This window comes from Uranotaenia lowii, chromosome 1 (assembly GCF_029784155.1).
Source record: "Uranotaenia lowii strain MFRU-FL chromosome 1, ASM2978415v1, whole genome shotgun sequence".
NCBI lineage: Eukaryota > Metazoa > Arthropoda > Insecta > Diptera > Culicidae > Uranotaenia > Uranotaenia lowii.
The window spans coordinates 3,715,555-3,736,538 of record NC_073691.1 but is presented as its reverse complement, the minus strand read 5'-3'; the positions used below and the strand labels follow the sequence as shown (position 1 = coordinate 3,736,538).

Below are 20,984 nucleotides of genomic sequence, written 5' to 3'. Positions count from 1 at the left end.
CGATACTCTGTCTCTCTCACTCTTTTGATTGATTCATTACCGCATTTCAAGAATCGGGGATTTCTTCGGAAGTTTATTATTTTTCTTCTACGTTCATAAGGTACCAAAATTGAGCTTAAAACTTACTTCTTTAGCCGGGGATTAGCTGTCGCAGCAAAGTCCGATCCGTATTTCAATCTTTCAAATCAACCAAAAATGGCCTGGTCCTTCCTAGTCGCACGAGACCTTGAACAGGTATTTATCCCCACAACCAAAGGGAGACAAAAATCGAAGGCCACCGCACTTTTTCGGGTGAACCCTTCTTTTTGTTTCGTTTCTTCCGACACAAACTCACACACCAACAAGACGACGTAACTTGTTCCAGAATCAAGTCGACATTCCGAATGGACGGGATCCAATCCAACAAAAGAAAAAGAGGCGAAAACGTGAACCGTTTCCCCAGAACGAAGGAAATTGATTTTTCACAGCACAATGCACACCATTCGGTTGCAACCGATACACAGTAATGAATTCACACCACCGAGCACGAAACACCAGTCACGAAATCGATTATCACGCACAGACTAATTTCTGGTCTAGGCGATATTTTATCTTCTCTATTCACTCTACAGCACTAGTCCCATAAACCTGAAAATATTCCACCAGTTCAACCCGCGACACGCGAACAAAAAACGATCGAAGCAAGCGTTTCGCTTCAAGTCTCGCACCGTTCTGATGATCAAACTTGCTGCGCTGCGACGGAGCAGAGAAAACGGAAAAGAAACGGACGACAGGTTTTTGGGACTGGCTGACTCGTTTCTTCCCTCGCGTTTGTTGCTCTCGATTTTCTCTTTTTCGCGGCGCTGATCAAGGAAGGGCTGCCAACTTGCATGTTTAGATGATTGCGATGTTTTTAAGTGGATCCCTGCGCATTCCCATCGAGGGACCTCTGACCTATCGGATTTTTTTAATGTTCATGTTTATTGAAAATATAGTGAACCTTCATATAAGAGAAGCGACATCTGATCCCTCTTAAAATAAAATATTGCTGATCCACTCTTTTTTTCTATTTCTGCGATAGCTGATTTGGGCTCCCGTAGGGTACCACTGTAAAAAAAATTACAGTATTCAAGAAAATAATGAGCATTATTCTTTATAAGGATTATTTATCGACTGAAATTCAATCGGATGAATAAGCGGAAAACATTGAAAGATGATTTACTAAAAAGTTGTCAAACAAACATGTATACCAAATATTATTATCGGATTATCTATTGTTTATAAAACAAAAAATTGTGTTTGCCTTGAGCTTGGTCAATCAGCGGTCAAAATCACGGAAAAAGGAATAATAAAAAAAAACTGTTTGCGATGGGGTCAATCAGCGGACAAATTCACGAAAAAAATGAAAACCTGTAGTTGTTTAAATAAGTTTAGAGTTCGACGACACGGTAGCGTTCATTCACTGAATGTTGGATTTCGTGCTATGTTTTGCAGTCGGAGTTATCCGTATAAAGTTTAACTGAAAAGCGGTTAGCGTGTAGAAAACCGTCAGATTTTATACTGATTTGACAGATCGCACAAATTTCGCAGTTATGAGTGCACTGAACGAAATCGAGCTATAGAATATATCAGATTGATTTAATAATTTTAAATGTACAGGGTTTATTAAACGCTATTGATAAAACCAGTAGAAGCTATCAAAAAATCCAATAAATTTTATAGGTTTTTATAACTTATCATTATTAAATGCTAAGCTCAGCGAAAAATATTAATAATTCCAATGAAATCTAAAAGGCTGATTTAGTATGCATTTCATTAGAGAAATCAATAACTTCCACTGGCATTCTTTGTGCTTTGTGCTAGTATGCTTTAACTTTGTTACCGATTGTTATCCTATCGCCATGCCCAGTTTCGTTATTTTTGCCATAAGTATTTAAATAACGTCAAAATTATCGCCCCACTGTTGCTCAGAACTCAATGTTAATAATAATTAAGGATGGTTAGTAAGTATTCGAATAAGTACTAAGCAAATTGGTGTTGATTGTGGGATTTTAATTTCTGCATTTTAGTTTTACGGAAATGGTTTAGTCACTTCAACAACCGTGAAAAGCTTGTGTGTTTAGAACACAAAAGCAAGCTTAAAATGGTTCCTAAAATCATAGTCAGCAGCAGATACTTTGATACAACCAGAAGCAAAAACTGCATCGGCCGAAACAAGCATCACATATTTCCAGTAAGTTTTCTCACAATTGTTTATACATTTTTCATTTCAAATTATTATTCAATTCCAGATTGCGAAACCTCTCGCAAACTTCGTAATGGAAGAGGGCAAGCCGGAACATCCACTCATCGAGGACAAATACAACAAACGGGGCTGACCTATACCTGACGGTATCTGAACTCGGTCAAAGGAAATGTTAACCGCTCATGACGCCTGCTACTGGCGTGGGGGATTTTTTTTTGTTTGCGAACAGTACGACGAGGCGCTCCGAAATTTCATTCTCCCCCAGAAAGACACTTTCGGAAAAGACACACCATGTCCCCGTAAGTTTATGTTTAATTAATTAGACTTGCAAATTTTTTAATCAGATCTATTTGTCATTGCAGTCGCAGAATGCGGTGGTTAAGTCGTACGACATCAAAGGTCTGGGGAAGTAAACACCATCATCTTCCATGATCAAGCAAACTGAACAGGAAACGGAAATGAAAAGTTGCATCGAGAGGCCGGCGGAACTCGGGATTTTATACCTACCGGGTCAGAACAACCAGAATCAGAAAGCAGTTTTTTTTTCTAAATAATATTATGGAGAAATTCTGTGGAAAAATATCAATAAATGTATTAATTTCTATAAACAGACTTATCAATACCCGAGAAAATATTAAAATCATTTGAAAAACAAAAGCATATTAAATGGCAATCATGGAACCATTCATTTCATCATCGAAAACAATAAATTGTATCAATTTGGTTTTTTATTATATTCATTGGAAATTCCGATAAAATGAATCCTTCGTCTCCTGATAAAAAGTATTGGATTTTCCTTTAGTGCAAAATTACTAAAATTCCCAATAAACCTCATAGCCCGATTTTGTTCAGTGTGCGCAGTCCAATTTTTTTTGCTATGCAAATGGTATTATTTCCTATAATAGATTATTCACTGTTGCGGGTGTGTGAAAGAAAAACGCTGAATCTCGCTAGCAGTTTGCACAGCTTCAAGCTGTAATTTAATTCAGATTTTAGTTGCATGTTTTAGAATTTTGAATTACAATGTTTCTTACTTTTTCAGTGTTCAGCTGCTACTTCACACCCGAACAAGTTAGGGTAATTGAGGTTATGTATAGTGTGTGTTTCTGTAATTTTAGCTTTAGTTTAGGAAAAGTTTCCAATTTTAATTTAGAATAACAAATACCTTCGCGATTACTTTAGGCCTGGCTATCCTTTTCATTTATCGCTTAAACGAAATCTATTAACTATCCAGCTACTTTAGCTGTGATTCAGTGGAGAGGTTGCTAGAACCGGCATTTTAGGTTAGGAATAATGAATTTAGGAATTTAACAAATTATACCTTTACGCAGTTGTTGCTCTGGTTCTAATACGCGATGAACAAGAACGCGATAGCTAACCGGATCGAAAAACTTACACTGAACTATCTATTCTTAACTAAACCACTATTTAATTATAAAAATCTTCGGGGAAATTTCCACCAAACACGCGTGCCGCCAAAATAGAGAAGGAATGACGTATCCTCCGAACGATGATCAGCCACTGAACTCGAATTGCCAACGGCCTGTCGGAAAGTGCTTAGGCAGGGATGCCAGTTTCCAACATCCCCCCTCCCGTAACACTGGTATCTGGAGTGTTAGATCCAGGGTTTCCTCCTTGTGCGACCTCTAAGACCGCTAGCTTGGACACAGATTGACGAGTGATTCCCTTATTTGTCTGCACGACTGCCCTTCTAATGCGCCCATCTGACCCAGGAACCAGTTCCAACACCCGCCCTCGAGCCCAGCCATTTCTTCTTGCTTCATTTACCACAACAACCAAGTCTCCCAAGCGAACCGGTTTCGTCTCACCGAACCACTTTGACCGTTGCGTCATGGTCGGGAGGTATTCGCGCACCCAGCGACTCCAAAAACGATCCAGTTGTAGATTTATCTGGCTCCACGCGTTTCTCAACCCATTTGCCTCGCTGATCGGCCCAGACTCCGGTTGTTTGACACCATTGCTGCTTCCCAACAAAAAATGGTTGGGTGTTAGTGCTTCTGCTTCTTCTGACTCGATAGGTAAGTAGGTCAACGGTCGACTGTTGACGATTCCTTCAGCGTCTACCAGCAGTGTGTAGAAGGCCTCGTCGTTCAACTTTCTTCCCGGAATCATGCTCCCCTCTGTGGCGATATAGTCTGGTGGCAGTGGAAAAGAATACTAGAAAATAATAATAGTATTAAAAGTATTTACCAGATGGACTCGGTATAATAGATCTAAATTTCTAGATTCTCTTATCGTATTGAATGCATGAAGAACTTTTCACTAACTTATCTGAATTCGAAGTTGTATTTTCACTCCAAGTTATTCCAAATAGCACCTGTGATGATCGAGATTGGATGTATTTATGCACAACATGGTTTAAGAAAATTAATGGTATCGCAAAATCCACTTATTTCATGGCAATAAGGCTTCAATTTTTTTTTATAAATTTAACGTTCATCAACATTAAACGAATTATTGGCTGATATGAATAAAGCTCTAGTAATTGCTTTTGCTATTTTCGAGCAGTTTTGTGAGTCAAATACTTCGAATGGCAAGTGTGGTGATTGTCATCTGCCGCCATCTTTTCACTTTTCGAACCGGTACTTACTTCGCGCGACTTTACCCTCCAAGAATAGTTTAGAGAATGAATCTAGATGGGATCATTATTGCGAACGTTCGTAATGTGGAGCTCACTCACACGTGGCACTTCTATGCTATTCATGACACACTCATACAATTACTCGTATAGTCGGGAATACAGTCCAAGTGTTTTTTTTTTTTTTTACATAAGTACACGGTCGCACACTAACACATCAAGTTCTTATTTTTTTTTACACTCTAATTTGAAAACCTCAAAAGGCTTCATTAGATTTACACACGCTTAGGTTGAGAGTCCCATTTCGAAATAGAATTAAACCCGTTGGCGAGATTTCTCATTTGTATATAATATCTGTTAATATAGGTTTCTTTTTCAAAGAGACTAACACTATTCGCTAGACTCCTGATTTTTTTTATTATTATTACTATTATTATTTTCTAGTATTCTTTTCCACTGCCACCAGACTATATCGCCACACCCTCTAGCGCTGTTTTCACAGAGCGTACCAGGCGCTCCCACGAACCGCCCATGTGAGGAGTGCCTGGTGGAATGAATACCCATTTCGTATCCACGTTGGTGAACGTGACTGCCATGTTTTCGTGGAACTGCCGGACTTATTGTTGCAGGATATTGTCAGCGCCCCGGAAATTTGTCCCATTGTCTGAATGGATCTCGATTGGAGCTCCTCGCCTTCCGATGAAACGACGAATGCTCATAATGCATGACTCGGTGCTCAAACTGTAAACGACCTCTACGTGCACAGCTCTGATGGTCAAGCACGTGAAGAGGGCGACCCATCTTTTCAGCGCTTGTCTCCCAGACTTCACTAGTATTGGTCCAAATAAGTCCAGCCCGGTGTAACTGAAGGGACGAGTATATGCGGCAAGTCTTGCTTCCGGTAAAGGTGCCATCCGAGGAACCTGGGGTTTGGATTTATAGATTTTGCACCACTGGCATTGTCGAAGGACACGCTTCACTGTTTGTCGAATACGGGGAATGTAGAATCGCTGGCGCAACTCATTGACGACGGTTTCGAAGTTGCAGTGAATGTATTTTCGATGGTAGAAATCTATGATCAGGTCGGTTAGTCGATGGTATTGAGGAAGAATCACTGGATACTTGGTGCACGTTGACACACGTTTTGCAGCACCGATACGGCTGTCGACGCGAAGAACGCCGTTTTCATCCAAGTACGGTGACATTTGACGAAGAATGCTTTGTTTCGGTAGATTATTTCGTTGTTCTGTCGATTTTCCTCGATTGTGAACCGCAACGCTCATTTCGGCAGGATATGAACACCATTGGGCATTCCCAAACAGTGAATTTTCGGCATCACGGAGTTCCTGTTGACCAAGATGTTCTGGAAAACTTTTCACTCGGTTTGTCTTGAGGGCAATGTACCGGTTCACATAGGCAGTGGTTCTTAAGACTCTTTCCCATTTAGAAAATCTGGTGAAATCGACAGTTGTTTGAGTTTCATGAGGTTGATGGACGAGACAGGGTACCTTGAGTTCTTCAGTGGTAGTCGTAGACGATCTAGGTTGCGGCCAGTTTTTTTCGGACTCTTTCAGGAATTCGGGCCCGCTAAACCAAGCGGAATCTTGTTGGATCTCAAGCTCGTGGAACCACTTCGTAGCATGATCTGCAATGTTGAGTTTCGAAGGGACCCAACGCCATTCGGAGATTTCACTGTTCGAGAGTATTTCGCCTACACGACACGCAACAAACTGGGTGTAACGTCGGTGGTCCGAACGAATCCATGCGAGGACAGTGCTTGAGTCAGACCAGAAAACGGTGCGTCGAATGTTCAGTGAATGTCCGTCTACGATGAATTTCCTCAATCGAACTCCTATCACGGCTGCTTGCAACTCAAGACGAGGTATGGACCAGTGTTTTAAAGGGGCTACCTTGGTTTTAGCGGATACTAGAGAGCAGATAAATCCTTCGGGAGTGGAGACGCGAAAATACGCTACAGCGGCGTAAGCTTCTTCGCTTGCGTCAACGATAATATGGAGTTCAAGGTCTTGATCAGAGATGTTAAAATCGCGAGTCTACATACTCGCACTTTGCCCTTCTTTGCAGAACGATTTTATTTCGTTAAACTCAATCTGCAATGACGCTATCTAAAGTTCAACTCGGAAAGCATCAGGAAGTAAGCTTCGGGTAAACTCGGCAGGAGTAAACAGCAATCGGGGGAGAAACATCAGCGAAGCAAACGAACAGTTCAGCGAATTAAAGAAAAAATCGTTTTCGTTCGGCAGCCGAACACATCAATCGGACAACGCATGGGGGCGTGGCTAAAAGTGATAGATACAAGGGAACGGGAAACGAGCGAGAGAAGGGTGCGAGGAATGTTAACTCGGTCCGTCGGGCAACGATCGCTCGTGAGCATTCGTGTACGGTAAGCTTCGTTCTGTTGTTTCATTGGTGTGATTTTATTCCTGCGAGGAGGGGAAAACATCAACTCGGAACTGTTCTCTTCGTTTTGTGTGCAATCACGTCATGATTGGAACGAAGATAAAATCAATCTGCACACAACAAGTTAAACTCGGAAAAAATCAGCCGAATGATTCTTTCCGAGGCGAGTTTAAACACCGCTGGTCTTGATAAAGTTCCCGGGATGCTTCTTGGAAGTAACAGCGAGGAATGGAAATTTCGGCAATCTTCGGGAAACATTTCGTCCACCGTAACCATTTTTCGAAGGCATTGTTGTCTATTGGCTCATCCCATTGCGTTCCTGCTCTCCAGACATCTTGGAGGAGAATCTTCCCATGGAGAATGATAGCTGCGAGGAGCCCGAGAGGATCAAAGAAGCTCATAAGGCATCGTAGCAGTTGTCGTTTTGTCGGACGGTTACCGGTGGCTAGCAGTTCGTTGATATCTGGAGGTAGAATGGTCGAGAACCCCAGGCTATCTTCTTTCGACGTCCAGTGCATACCTAAGATGCGTTCATAACCCCTTGGGTTCTCCAAGTTTAGCGATTTCGGCTGTGAGGTTTCGGCTTCTCCGAGGCTTTCGAGGACCTTAGAACTGTTAGACATCCAGCCTCTTATGTTGAATCCGCCCTTGGCATGAATCAATTTGACTTCACCCGCTATTCGTGACGCTTCTTCTTCGTTCTCAAAACTATCTGCGTAATCATCAACGTAGGTTCTTTTTACTATTCCCTCTACTGCCCTGGGATATTGTTTTTCGTTTTGCTTGGCGTTCAGAGTCATAACGTAGTGCGCAGATGCGGGAGAACAGGTGGAACCGAAGGTAGCTACGTTCATGGTATAAACTTCTGGTTGACATTGTGGATCAGGGTTCCAGAGGAAGCGCTGAGCTTGCCTGTCTTTTTCGATAATTCTAATCTGGTGGAACATTTCCGCAATATCCGCTGAAATGGCCACGGGAAATTGCCGGAAACGAAAAAGGACCCAAGGTAGAGGATTGAGTTCGTCAGGGCCTTTCAATAGCATTGTGTTCAGGGAAATTCCGTCTACTGTGGCGGAAGCGTCCCATATCATGCGCACCTTCTCCGGCTTTTTGGGATTAATGACCGCTCCAAGCGGAAGAAACCAAGTGCGTCTCGGGTCGGCATTGATCAGCTCCTCTTCAGTTGCACGGTGGGCATAGCCCTTTTCGATGTAGCTCTTTATTTGCAGTTCAAGATTGAGTCGCAACTGAGGCTGACGGTTCATTCTACGTTGCAAGCATTCCCAGCGTTTGTATGCCATCGGGCGACTGTCCGGAAGTTCAAATTCGTCGAATCGCCAGAGTAGACCCGTTTGAAATCGATCACCACATCGTGACGTAGTTGTCTGCAGAATACGCCGTGCTCTTGTGTCAGCATCTGACTCTATCTGTATCGCAGGTGATACACCTACGTCTTCTCTTCTGAAATAATCCCGAACTAGATCGTGCAAAGAATTGTCGGCCGTACATGAACAGGTGTGGTAGTTGACCATGGATAATGAGCTATTCTCCGCTACTCCGCCATACAAGCACCAACCAAGCCTTGTTTTTGCTGCTGTAGGCGCTCCTGGCTGGCCTTCTTTAATGCGCAATGGGACAGTTAAGTTGAGATTGTTCAAACCAATGAGCAAACGAGGAGTTATATTGGTATACGAAGCGACAGGAAGCCCTTTCAGGTGCGGAAATTGTTCGGAAAGATGCGAAAAATCGAGAGATTGCTTGCTCAGGGATAAGTTCTTGACAGTACGTGAATCTTTCAAACAAACTTTCATGTTGTTCTGGCCGGAGATAGTCAAGTCTAAAACTTCCGATTCTCTATCAGTTCGAGATATTTTGCCTGTCCATGTCAAACATAAAACTCGTGGAGTTCCTTTCGCACCTAATTCTTTAACAAGAGATTGCTCAACAAGTGTGAGAGAGGATCCTTCATCAACAAAGGCATGTGTATCAATTGACTTTCCTGCACCATGAACTGTTATCGGAAGTATACGGAAGAGGAACTTGTGTTCTGGGCTACGATGTGTTAGACATTCACCGGATACTGGTGCTTTCTGCACCGGAGCTGATGGAGTAGGATTTGATCGATTATTGGATGTTGATGCGGATGACTTGTTTTGGAAGGAGCGATTTGAATGGAGCAGAGGATGATGACGAGTTGTGCAGCCTTCGATTCCACACCGACTGTTGCTGCGACACGACCTTCGACCATGGTAGTTTAAACAATTGCGACAAATACCTTCCCTTTGTATCGTATGCCAACGACCATCGACATCCAATGACTTAAATTTCGGACAATCTTTGAGAGGATGATTCTGAGTACAAAGCGAACACTTTTTCGGAACAGCGACCTCCTTCGATGTAGTTGGTGTTTCTGAATGTGTGTGAAGAGCGCCACGCTTGGCCCTAGGCTTGTCTTCCTTCACTAACGCCCCACGATACTTTGTCACCTTACCGACATGCTTGACCAAATCCGACATGAAATCACCAAATTCTCGTAGACTGACACTCGCCAAACCACTGCTGTAGACTGCCCACTGATATGCAGCAAACGCCGGTAATTTTTCAACAAGTTTCGATAAGAGAGAGGGATTGTTCATATGTGCTTGTTGATTCGCTGCTTCAATGTGGTCACAAAGATTCTGCACCTCCATTCCAAAGTCGGCCAGTGACCCCAGGTTCTCGGGCTTTGGAGCTGGTAAGACGCGGATCTTTTCCAAGAGGGAATTGATAAGCGATTCGGGACGGCCGTAGAAAGCGCGAAGAGTCTTCATGATGAGCGGAACAGCATCAGGGAGCATGAGCTTGCTGCGAACGGCTGCTAAGGCAGCACCTTTCAAGGAGCGTTGTAGACGGTTTAGATTTTCCACGGGAGAAGAACCGCAGGCGAGGGTGGTGTTGGTGAAAGTACTCACAAATATTGGCCAATCAGAGGGATTGCCATCGAAGATGGGGAGATCACGGGCCATTAATTGTCGTGCCGCAAGTTGTGATTGAGATGGTTGGTAGGTATTTATAAATGGGGTGTATTGTGGGCGTTCATTTGGCTCAAGGCCTAATTGGTTCATTAAAGGCTCGAGGGGGTCATATTCAGGGGCAGGCATTTCATTTTCATTTGGGGCATACATTGGAGCAGTCTTACCTTGTTCGTTGATGTGGTTCCTGAAGGGTGGAAGTGGTACCGTACTTGTTGCTGGCTGTTGTCTGTTGTTGATCGGCTGCCACGGTTGCTGGGCGAAACGTTGTTGATGGCTGGACTGATTTGGCACACGATGCCCGAAGTCGGTCGGTGCCCCTGGATTCGTCGACGGATGCGACGGGTTTCTTCTCGGTGTTTCCGGCTCGAATTGATCCGAGGGATTAGCTGCTGGTGTGATCCGAGGGGCTGAATGACAACCGGATCTCGTAAAAGTTGGAATTTGTCCTGAGGTACCGGTGGTAATCCCCGCATCGACCTGGGAGGCAAGCTGAATTGGTGCGGCAAGAGGTGGGGCCAACGGAACTAGTGATGGGAAAATTGGTCTGGATTTTGCTGCCCGGCTGGCCGGATTTGGCTGGTTCGACGGCTGATATTCAAGACCAAGGTGCTCCTGACTCGACCTAGCACCTACGTTGGCACTTCCTGTTGAATGTTGTTGAATACCAAACGATTTGGTTTTGGGACCCTCCATTTGTAAACGGCCTTTTTGTAGCAGGACGGATTCCCACTGATGAACACCCATGACGGACCAGGAATTCCATTCCTGGTTATCTGGCCAAGGTTTGACATTTTGGTTGAGAAATGCGGATGGATTTCTTCCTGCGCTGTTTTTCGGATACGCGCCAGTGCTTCGACCTTGCTGCTGGATCCTCGTGAGGACTTCCCTCGGTTGTTGCTCGGTGATCGCGCTGCTCATCGGCGGCTGCGGCTGACCACTTGGAGTTTGCGTTTTGTTGAGCCAGTTTTCCACTCGCAGGCGGTTGCCCCTGCGACTGCCTTGGCTCCTAATGCTTTCTTGTTCTTCTTCTTGACCGTTGTCTTCCTGGAGCAGATTGAATCTGTCTTGAACATATTGCTGTTCCGCAGCAATATCGTCCAGTTCCGCCTGAAGCTTCGCTTTACTAGCCTGGCGTTCCAGTGCGCGCTGTGCATCGAGCTGCTGCAACTGGAGAGCGGTCTGGCGCGCGCGAGATGTAACAGAATGCACGCTACCATCCGGAATGCAGTTCCGACAGCTCCAGGGGACCTTCTCAATAGAACTCGTCACGCCGGCACAGAGTTGGTGCCACCACTGATCGCAGGTGTCGCACTGCACCATGTCACACATGGAATCCGGTTTATTGCAAGCGACGCAATTGTACTGCTCCACTGTTGGCACTGGAGTGCTGGTCCGGACGGTGTCGGTGAATTCGGCCATTGAAAAACTTGAAGAATTGTTGCGGGTGTGTGAAAGAAAAACGCTGAATCTCGCTAGCAGTTTGCACAGCTTCAAGCTGTAATTTAATTCAGATTTTAGTTGCATGTTTTAGAATTTTGAATTACAATGTTTCTTACTTTTTCAGTGTTCAGCTGCTACTTCACACCCGAACAAGTTAGGGTAATTGAGGTTATGTATAGTGTGTGTTTCTGTAATTTTAGCTTTAGTTTAGGAAAAGTTTCCAATTTTAATTTAGAATAACAAATACCTTCGCGATTACTTTAGGCCTGGCTATCCTTTTCATTTATCGCTTAAACGAAATCTATTAACTATCCAGCTACTTTAGCTGTGATTCAGTGGAGAGGTTGCTAGAACCGGCATTTTAGGTTAGGAATAATGAATTTAGGAATTTAACAAATTATACCTTTACGCAGTTGTTGCTCTGGTTCTAATACGCGATGAACAAGAACGCAATAGCTAACCGGATCGAAAAACTTACACTGAACTATCTATTCTTAACTAAACCACTATTTAATTATAAAAATCTTCGGGGAAATTTCCACCAAACACGCGTGCCGCCAAAATAGAGAAGGAATGACGTATCCTCCGAACGATGATCAGCCACTGAACTCGAATTGCCAACGGCCTGTCGGAAAGTGCTTAGGCAGGGATGCCAGTTTCCAACATTCACCGTACACAACTCCTTTTTTTAACTTCTCATATACGATTTGTTACATTTTAACGACAACATAATTGAATTCGACCAGCATATAAAGTATCATAGACGCATTTATCGCATCAAAAATCTTCGTCATGCCAAATTCGTTAATTCTCAGGCTATGGAAAAATGTGTTTTCAATAATGTAGATTGTTTTTTGTTTTGTCTGGGATTTTAACGCTCGTAATTAATTCAATCTCAATGAATACTAAGAATAATAATATTTCATTCCGATGACTTCATGTTTTGACCTCTCTTGCAAAATAATTATTTGAAGATTGATTCAAGAATTACTTCTTAACTTTTCAATGAAATTAGTGAGTAAGAGTGAATTTTTTAACTGTGTTTACTGCTCCGGCTAGCCTACCGCACGGAAGGCTACCGTCGCGCGATTAGAAATTTTCCCAGTAACCGCAATATGTGGCAACTTCGCCGGAATCTTGTACAAAAAAATCCTCAGCACTGCTTTCTGGCTCAATGTTCAAGCTCTAAAGTGAACGTTCATCCAATCCAACAAAACAACATTGAACTCGATGCCCGAAGGATCGCGATAAACGGTATGAATATTGCTGATCCACTCTTTTTTTCTATTTCTGCGATAGCTGATTTGGGCTCCCGTAGAGTACCACTGTAAAAAAAATTACAGTATTCAACAAAAAAATGAGCATTGTTCTACGAAATTAAATCGGATGAACAAGCGGAAAACATTGAAAGATGATTTAATAAAAAGTTGTCAAACAAACATGTATACTAAATATTATTATCGGATTATCTATAGTTTATAAAACAAAAAATTGTGTTTGCCTTGAGCTTGGTCAATCAGCGGTTAAAATCACGGAAAAATGAATAATAAAAAAAACCTGTTTGCAATGGGGTCAATCAACGGACAAATTCACGAAAAAAAAAATGAAAACCTGTAGTTGTTTAAATAAGTTTAGAGTTCGACGACACGGTTGCGATCATTCATGGAATGTTGGATTTCGTGCAATGTTTTGCAGTCGGAGTTATCCGTATAAAGTTTAACTGAATAGCGGTTAGCGTGTAGAAAACCGTCAGATTTTATACTGATTTGACAGATCGCACAAATTTCGCAGTTATGAGTGTGCAGTCCAATTTTTTGCGATGCGAATGGTATTATTTCCTATAATAGATTATTCACCGTACACAACTCTTTTTTTTAACTTCTCATATACGATTTGTTACATTTTAACGACAACATAATTGAATTCGACCAGCATATAAAGTATCAAAGACGCATTTATCGCATCAAAAATCTTCGTCATGCCAAATTCGTTAATTCTCAGGCTATGGAAAAATGTGTTTTCAATAATGTAGATTGTTTTTTGTTTTGTCTGGGATTTTAACGCTCGTAATTAATTCAATCTCAATGAATACTAAGAATAATAATATTTCATTCCGATGACTTCAAGTTTTGTCCTCTCTTGCAAAATAATGATTTGAAGATTGATTCAAGAATTTACTTCTTAACTTTTCAATGAAATTAGTGAGTAAGAGTGAATTTTTTAACTGTGTTTACTGCTCCGGCTAGCCTACCGCACGGAAGGCTACCGTCGCGCGATTAGAAATTTTCCCAGTAACCGCAATAACATGAATTTCGTTAATAATCAGTTAGTTTTTTAACTAGGAACACGATTCAACAAAGCATTGAAAAAAATTGCACCTAATCATAAATTCATATGACCAGCTTTAAAATTATCTGTTTGAACTATAACAATAATCACAATAGCTTCCTTGGTTGAGTTTTCAATAAGGAAGGTAAAAGCTCTGCGACAAAATTCTCGGATCGATTGGAATCGATTTTGACAGTTCTTTTGTATCGATTGGAATTTTGAGTTTGAGACGTCGCTTCTCTTACATATAGGTTCACTATGAAAATAAAATCATCTGACAGATGATCTGACAGAGATGTCTTAATGATTTGATATTAATTGAACATAACATGATTGCCACTCTTAAGCGGGCCATAGACTACACAAATTGGCCTGTACAAATTCGATGATTCCGCGTCGATTGTTTGATCTATGCTCGCCCACACACTATACAAACATATTTCACGCGAACACAAATGATTGCTCGCGAAAACAGCAACAGCAACAAAAAAAACCATCTCCACCCCGGCTGGGAGAATGTTTTGTACAAAATATTTCGATCCCGACCGATTTTACTCCAACCGTTTGGGCGCTCATTCAAGCAGTGCCATACACTATGCAAATCGTGCTCACAGCGGCAAAATTTCATCGAATTTCATCGCATTTGTACAAATGTTGTGTAGTCTGTGGCCCGCTTTAGTTTCGTAGTTGGTCACTTAATTCAGATTCAATCGAACGTCTAAAAAATTTAATGGATACATTGAAGTCAAAGTGTGTAAAATTACGTAAGAAACATGTTTTTGCGGAAAATCGAGGGTCGTTGATGGCATACCGCGTGCTTCTTGAACCCTTCGATTACAATAGGTTCTTTCGTAAATGTTACCAAGGAAAAGCAGCCAAGCCAAAATGAAATCGAATCGTAAAAACAGTTTTACTGAAACTGAACATTTTCTATCACAGCAATCTTTTATTTCAATTTTGCACGGATCTATCGTTTTTTTTTTTTTTTTTTGTAAATTCTTTATTTGAAACGGCTCATACCTTTAGGCTTTAAGGAGCCAAACTCGTTTTGTTTGATAACAATTGTGTGCTTATATCTAGATCACTTTTAAAGAAAAAAGAAGATAGATAGGGAAATATGAAAATAAGAAGAAATTATAGACGAAGATCAATAGCTTTTAGGAAAAGATATATTTCGAACATGTAGTCCAAGTCTCTCACACCCAGCACATCTCTCACTGGAACATAGGGTGGTTTTCCTCGGGCCCGAAGGGAGTCTATCAAATTCGTTCTAGCGACAAGATGGACCTCGCACGACCAAACAATATGCTCGATGTCATGGTAACCTTGGCCGCAACTACACAAATTGCTGCTAGCAATATTCAAACGATAGAGTACCGCGTCTAAGGAATAATGATTGGACATGAGACGGGAAAATATACGAATAAAATCTCGACTCAGGTCCAATCTATTAAACCAGGGTTTGAGGCTTACCTTTGGGATAATCGAGTGGAGCCATCGACCCAACTCATCCTCGTCCCATTTGCGCTGCCAGTTGACAAGAGAGTTCCTTCGAACTATGAAGTAAAATTCGTTGAAGACGATTTCACGGTGATATGTGTCGCCTTCCATCGCCCCCACCTTTGCCAGAGAGTCCGCCCTCTCATTACCCAATATCGAGCAATGTGAGGGGACCCAAACGAAGGTGATGGCAAAGCAACGTCTTGATAAAGCACTCAGAGTTTCCCGTATCTTCCCGAGGAAATACGGTGAGTGCTTTCCTGGTCTTATTGAACGGATTGCTTCAACAGAACTGAGGCTGTCCGTTATAATATAGTAGTGTCCTACTGGCCTTGAAACGACGCTGTCCAACGCCCAGTAAATGGCTCCTAATTCTGCGATGTATACCGAGCATGGTGGATGGAGGTTATATGAGGCAGTAGCTATTTCGTTAAAAACTCCAAATCCCGTTGATTCCTCTATAAGCGACCCATCTGTAAAGTACATTTTGTCAGCATCGACGTGTCTATATTTAGCATCGAAAATTCTTGGAATCAGAAGTGGACGATGTGAATCAGGGATTCCACGAATTTCTTGCTGCATAGACAAATCAAACTGGACAGAAGAGTTGTCGTAGTCTGGGATGTAAACACGAGTTGGAGAATATGAAGAAGGATTAACCTGCATGGACATGAAGACATGGTATATAGACATAAATCTGGTTTGAAGATTTTGCTCAAGAAGCCTTTCAAAATTTGCGGTCACCAATGGGTTCATGACCTCACACCTGATGAGGAACCGGAGTGATAACAAATTGAATCGATCTTTTAGTGGGAGTATGCCTGCCAAAACTTCAAGACTCATATTATGCGTAGAAGGCATACAGCCCAAAGCGATGCGGAGACAACGATATTGGATACGCTCGAGTTTGATGAGATGAGTTTTAGCAGCTGACTGGAAACAGAAGCTACCATATTCCATAACTGAGAGAATTGTTGTTTGATACAATTTTAAAAGATCTTCTGGGTGAGCTCCCCACCAAGTGCCAGTGATTGATCGGAGAAAATTGATTCTTTGTTGGCATTTTCCTTTCAGATACTCAATGTGGGCTCTCCAGGTACATTTGGAATCAAACCAAACCCCAAGATACTTAAAACACCTCGATTGAGTGATCGTTCTGCCTAGGAGATGAAGCTTAGGTTGAGCAGGTCTACGCTTCTTAGAGAAAACAACCATCTCCGTTTTCTGTGGAGAAAACTCAATCCCAAGCCCCAAAGCCCAGGTTGACAATCTGTCTAAAGTATCTTGTAAAGGTCTGTGCAGATGAGACTCAGTAGATCCTGTGACAGACACTACGCCGTCATCTGCAAGTTGTCTTAGTGTGCAACCTTCGGAGATACAACTGTCGATGTCACTTACGTAAAAATTGTACAAAAGAGGACTCAAACATGAACCTTGCGGGAGGCCCATGTAAGAGGTCCTTCTAATTGAAATATCTCCGTGAGCAAAGTTCAGATGTTTCTCACAAAGCAAGCTGTATAAGATGTTGTTCAATAGGGGAGGCAGACCCCGGGAGTGCAACTTGTCAGACAAAACCTCTATTGAGACTGCATCAAAAGCTCCCTTTATGTCTAGAAACACTGAAGCCATTTGCTCACGTTTTGCGTACGCCATTTGTATCTCTGAAGACAGCAAAGCAAGACAATCGTTTGTCCCTTTGCCCCTTCGAAACCCAAATTGAGTATCTGAAAGAAGACCATTTGTTTCCATCCATTTATCCAATCGGAACAAAATCATTTTCTCCATCAATTTCCGAATGCAAGACAACATCGCTATTGGACGGTAAGAATTAAAATCGGAAGCTGGTTTCCCAGGCTTTTGGATGGCAATAACTCTCACTTGTCTCCAATCTTCGGGAACAATGTTATGCTCCAAGAATTGATTAAATAAATTCAACAAGCGAAATTTGGTGGCATCCGGAAGGTTTTTCAACAAGTTAAATTTGATTTTATCAACTCCCGGAGCTGAATTGTTACAAGAGAGGAGAGCAAGTGAGAGTTCCATCATTGAAAAGCTGGAATCCAGATCGCATCTGTTCGGAGACACACTTCGGATGATTTTTTGCACTGGTGTGGAATCTGGACAGATTTTCCGTGCGAAATTGAAAATCCATTTATGCGAATGTTCTTCACTTTCGTTCGTGTGAGAACGATTACGCATGCTGCGTGCCACATTCCACAAAGTGCTTAAGGATGTTTTCCGCGACAAACCTCCCACAAAATTACGTCAATGCGCACGTTTTTTCCCCTTGATCAAGTTTTTAAATTGCTGCTCAAGAGAAAAATACGCGTTGAAGTTTATAACGAGAGGCCCGACACGCTTCCGGTTTTAAGCAGGTGGCTTAAGCGCCACTTCCGTTTGGAAGACCACCTACCCTTTCTTATCTTGCCCAGCTGATGAGACTCGGTCGCGAGTTCCTTTTGATTCCCGATTTTGGGAAAGAAGCGGAAGGGACTCTAAAAAGGGATCCGTACTTCGACCCTTAAGGGCCGCCCCGAAGTCGAGACAAAACCCGGGAGAAATCCGTGGAAATGGGAGTTAGCTGTTCGTTACGAAAGCAAGCTAGGGGTGCTAAACATCGGACAAGACCAAACCCCTTACCTGGATCAGAAGAGACAGAAATCGATTGGATTCGCGGCCAATCTCCGCAGTAAAGATACAAAATAAATCCCGAACAACGAACAGCGTGTGACTCCCTTTCCAGTTATCCCAATCAGTCGATCATTACAAAAATATTCGCTTTTCCATTACACTAATTGATTTCTTTTTATTGATTTTGGTGTGTGTCGTGTAGTGTTTACATATTACTGTTTAGGCCTAAACTATTTTTCCCTCTTTCGAATTTCTACCTAGCGGTGCATATTGGTGGAGACGCTTGGTTGTTCGCTAAATTACTTAGCGATTTTGCTCGGGAAAATCATTTGATTTTCATTTGGTTTTTCGATTTTTCCACCGCGTGGGTGGTGAAAAGGCTACTTTCGTCGGCTCGCCAGTCCGAAAAACCCGATTTTTCCGCCAGAAAGTGCAAAAAAACAATTTGTTTATCCGGCTTAAAAGAGACGGTAAAAGCTGCGAAAACATAGCAGGTGTAACAATCGCTAGAGAATGTGGGTGGGTTTACTATGAGTACTCACTCGAACTGCTAGCTGTTGGCGGGACTCGGTGTCGGTCTCGTCACGTTCGGTCGCTCCTTTGCGGCTACCTATCGCTCTCCCGGCGGATGTTTGCTGGTCGAGGGCTATGCAGGTAGCTAAGACGGGGCGATTAGAACCTTTTTTGTTCGGCCTGTCACCACATAGCATCTGTGCAGCTATGCAGCGTGGCCTGCTGGAAGCTTGGCTAAATTCGACTACGGTTTGGCTGGGTGAGTAGTTCGGCGAATCTTGGTGCGTCTATCAGCTACCAACCAACCTGCTGTCGGCTCCTCGTGACGCAAGCGGCTTTGGCGTTGCGTTTCAATGTGGCTGGGGGAAACTGGCGGGAGTTGCTGTTGCGGGACCCCGCGGTAGTTCGCGACGGGCCCGGCGTCCGTCTTCTGGAGTGGAAGCTGCGGTGGGCGTGCGTACCTGTGGCTGATGGTCGGGTTAAATATACGTCGGGGTTGCATATTTGGCGGTTCGGTTGTAAATTTGGCCCATTCGGGTCTCCACCTACCTACTATTCAAATGCACCACTTGTTTGCACTTCACTACCCTAAGCTTGGTTTCACCTAACACGGACTAAAGCGAAAAAGAGGGCTTTTAATATGAGAACACCTGGTCGCGGAATCACACCCTGACTTTCAATTACCTATTCGAAATGAAAATTGTACGGAATTACTTGGTCCTGACTCTTCTAATCATCAGACGTAAGTGAGCTTGGATTCTCAATCGTCCTCTGATCGACCTTGTCTAGCTTGACTTCGCAACCGGAACTACCCGATACGAACAAGTCTAATCGCGAAGTCAAACAATTACATCCCACTTCGCGAATTCTTCGAGTAGTCCTCGTCTTCCCCTTCTGGACCCGAAAATAGAGGCCCAACTTTTGCTTAGCCAAAATAAGTGCACAAAAGCCCCCGAAAGAGGTCATTCACCTGACGCCAAAATAAGAAAGTGGTCGGTGGCCTACAGAAGATAGCATCTAGAGTCACGTGCTTGCCGCCAGAATTGTGTCGGTCACTCAGATGTGTTATTAATGATTGATGATTGTTCATTTGGCGTGGTGCTTCATATGGTAATAGGTGTATGTTTCGTACTTGACTTTAATTATTTTAATTACGGCGAAATTTCTATTGGCATATGTATTTGAATATGAATATGAATTATTGCTACATTAAGATAAGGCTTATTTATTTAAGTAATTGTAATGAACGAAATGTTTAATTTTTTTTAAGTATCTTGAGTGAATTATAACTGAATTGTTTCGACTTGATGTACCCGTTACATCATTCCGTGCTAAAGTTACGAAAAATTTGATTGGCTTGAATCGAAGGTTCAAAGTCAATCAAATTTTTCGTAGGTTCGTTTTTGTCAGTTCAAACTAATTTATTGATTTTCGGGGTCATATGGATTCAACGTTAACTTAATAACTCCTCGCTGTTTACAGGAGCTCCTAAAAGGGCCTGCCACTGACCATCAACGACGTGAGTCTCCGGTCTCCAGCGAAAATCGCAAAAAAAAAGTTTGAAAAGTGAAAACTCAAACCTAAAAACTAACGTGAACTGGATGCAAACTAAACGTTAAGAAAAATTCTGATAGAAAATAGGAATTTTGTAGAGAAAAAAAAATATTTACAACTACTAACTACAAAGCGAAAAGAAAAAACGTAGTTAAAAAAAAAGCTTGCTAAAATAAACCTACTTTCTACAAAAGAACTAAATAAAATACTAACTAGCAAAAATCAAGAAGAAAAAAAATACTAAACACTAAAAATGAACTAATAAAAAAAAATTCCTAAGCGAAAAAAACTTGAGAAAAAATGCAAAATACAACGCAAAATTAGAGAAAAAAAAAAACTGAAAAAAAAATAGAAGATATAAGATTCTCTCAATGATGGCGAAGAAGAGATTGAACTATAAAAAGATTTAAAAAAAACCAAAAAAAAGAGAAATAAGGTCGCGAAGGAAGTCGTCAAAACAATTACATCAATTAAATTGAGGAAATATGGATTGCTTGGCTTAATATGATTTTCTTAGGTTGTTTTGGTCTGCGTCTGACGTTCTGTGGTTGCGGTTACCCCATTCATACAAAAAAAAGAAACCTAAAACTACTTAACCTCAGAGTTTCACCACTGCTGGATTGAAAAGTCTCCTCCATTACGCCCAAGTTTCACCACTGCTGGAATGAAAACGTCGTATGGAGCCATTCTCTCCACCACCTGGATGTACCGATTCCAGAGTTCATGGTCCATCGACTCATCACGTACTGAGGTTTAAGCG

At 42.2% G+C, this 20,984-nt stretch overlaps 2 protein-coding genes and 1 long non-coding RNA gene across 3 annotated transcripts in view; 1 reads left to right on the top strand and 2 right to left on the bottom strand.

Annotated features, from left to right (window-relative positions):
* Positions 1-719, bottom strand: part of LOC129742682 (E3 ubiquitin-protein ligase Ubr3-like) — a 103,822-nt gene extending 103,103 nt beyond the window's left edge. The window contains exon 1 of the mRNA XM_055734623.1: positions 127-719. The gene's annotated coding sequence lies outside the window, so the exon portion shown is untranslated. The remainder of the gene's footprint in view (positions 1-126) is intronic.
* A 1,426-nt stretch (positions 720-2,145) lies between these two features.
* Positions 2,146-3,073, top strand: LOC129738490 (uncharacterized). Its single transcript, XR_008735521.1, has 3 exons — positions 2,146-2,212; positions 2,271-2,523; positions 2,587-3,073. It is a non-coding gene; the product is annotated as an uncharacterized LOC129738490 (long non-coding RNA).
* A 2,367-nt stretch (positions 3,074-5,440) lies between these two features.
* Positions 5,441-11,677, bottom strand: LOC129742598 (uncharacterized). The gene is made up of 2 exons (XM_055734519.1): positions 7,684-11,677; positions 5,441-6,750 (listed from the first exon to the last, which is right to left on the bottom strand). Exons 1-2 carry the CDS (start codon positions 11,675-11,677, stop codon positions 5,441-5,443), a joined length of 5,304 nt encoding a protein of 1,767 aa, XP_055590494.1.
* Between the last annotated feature and the right edge of the window lie 9,307 nt (positions 11,678-20,984).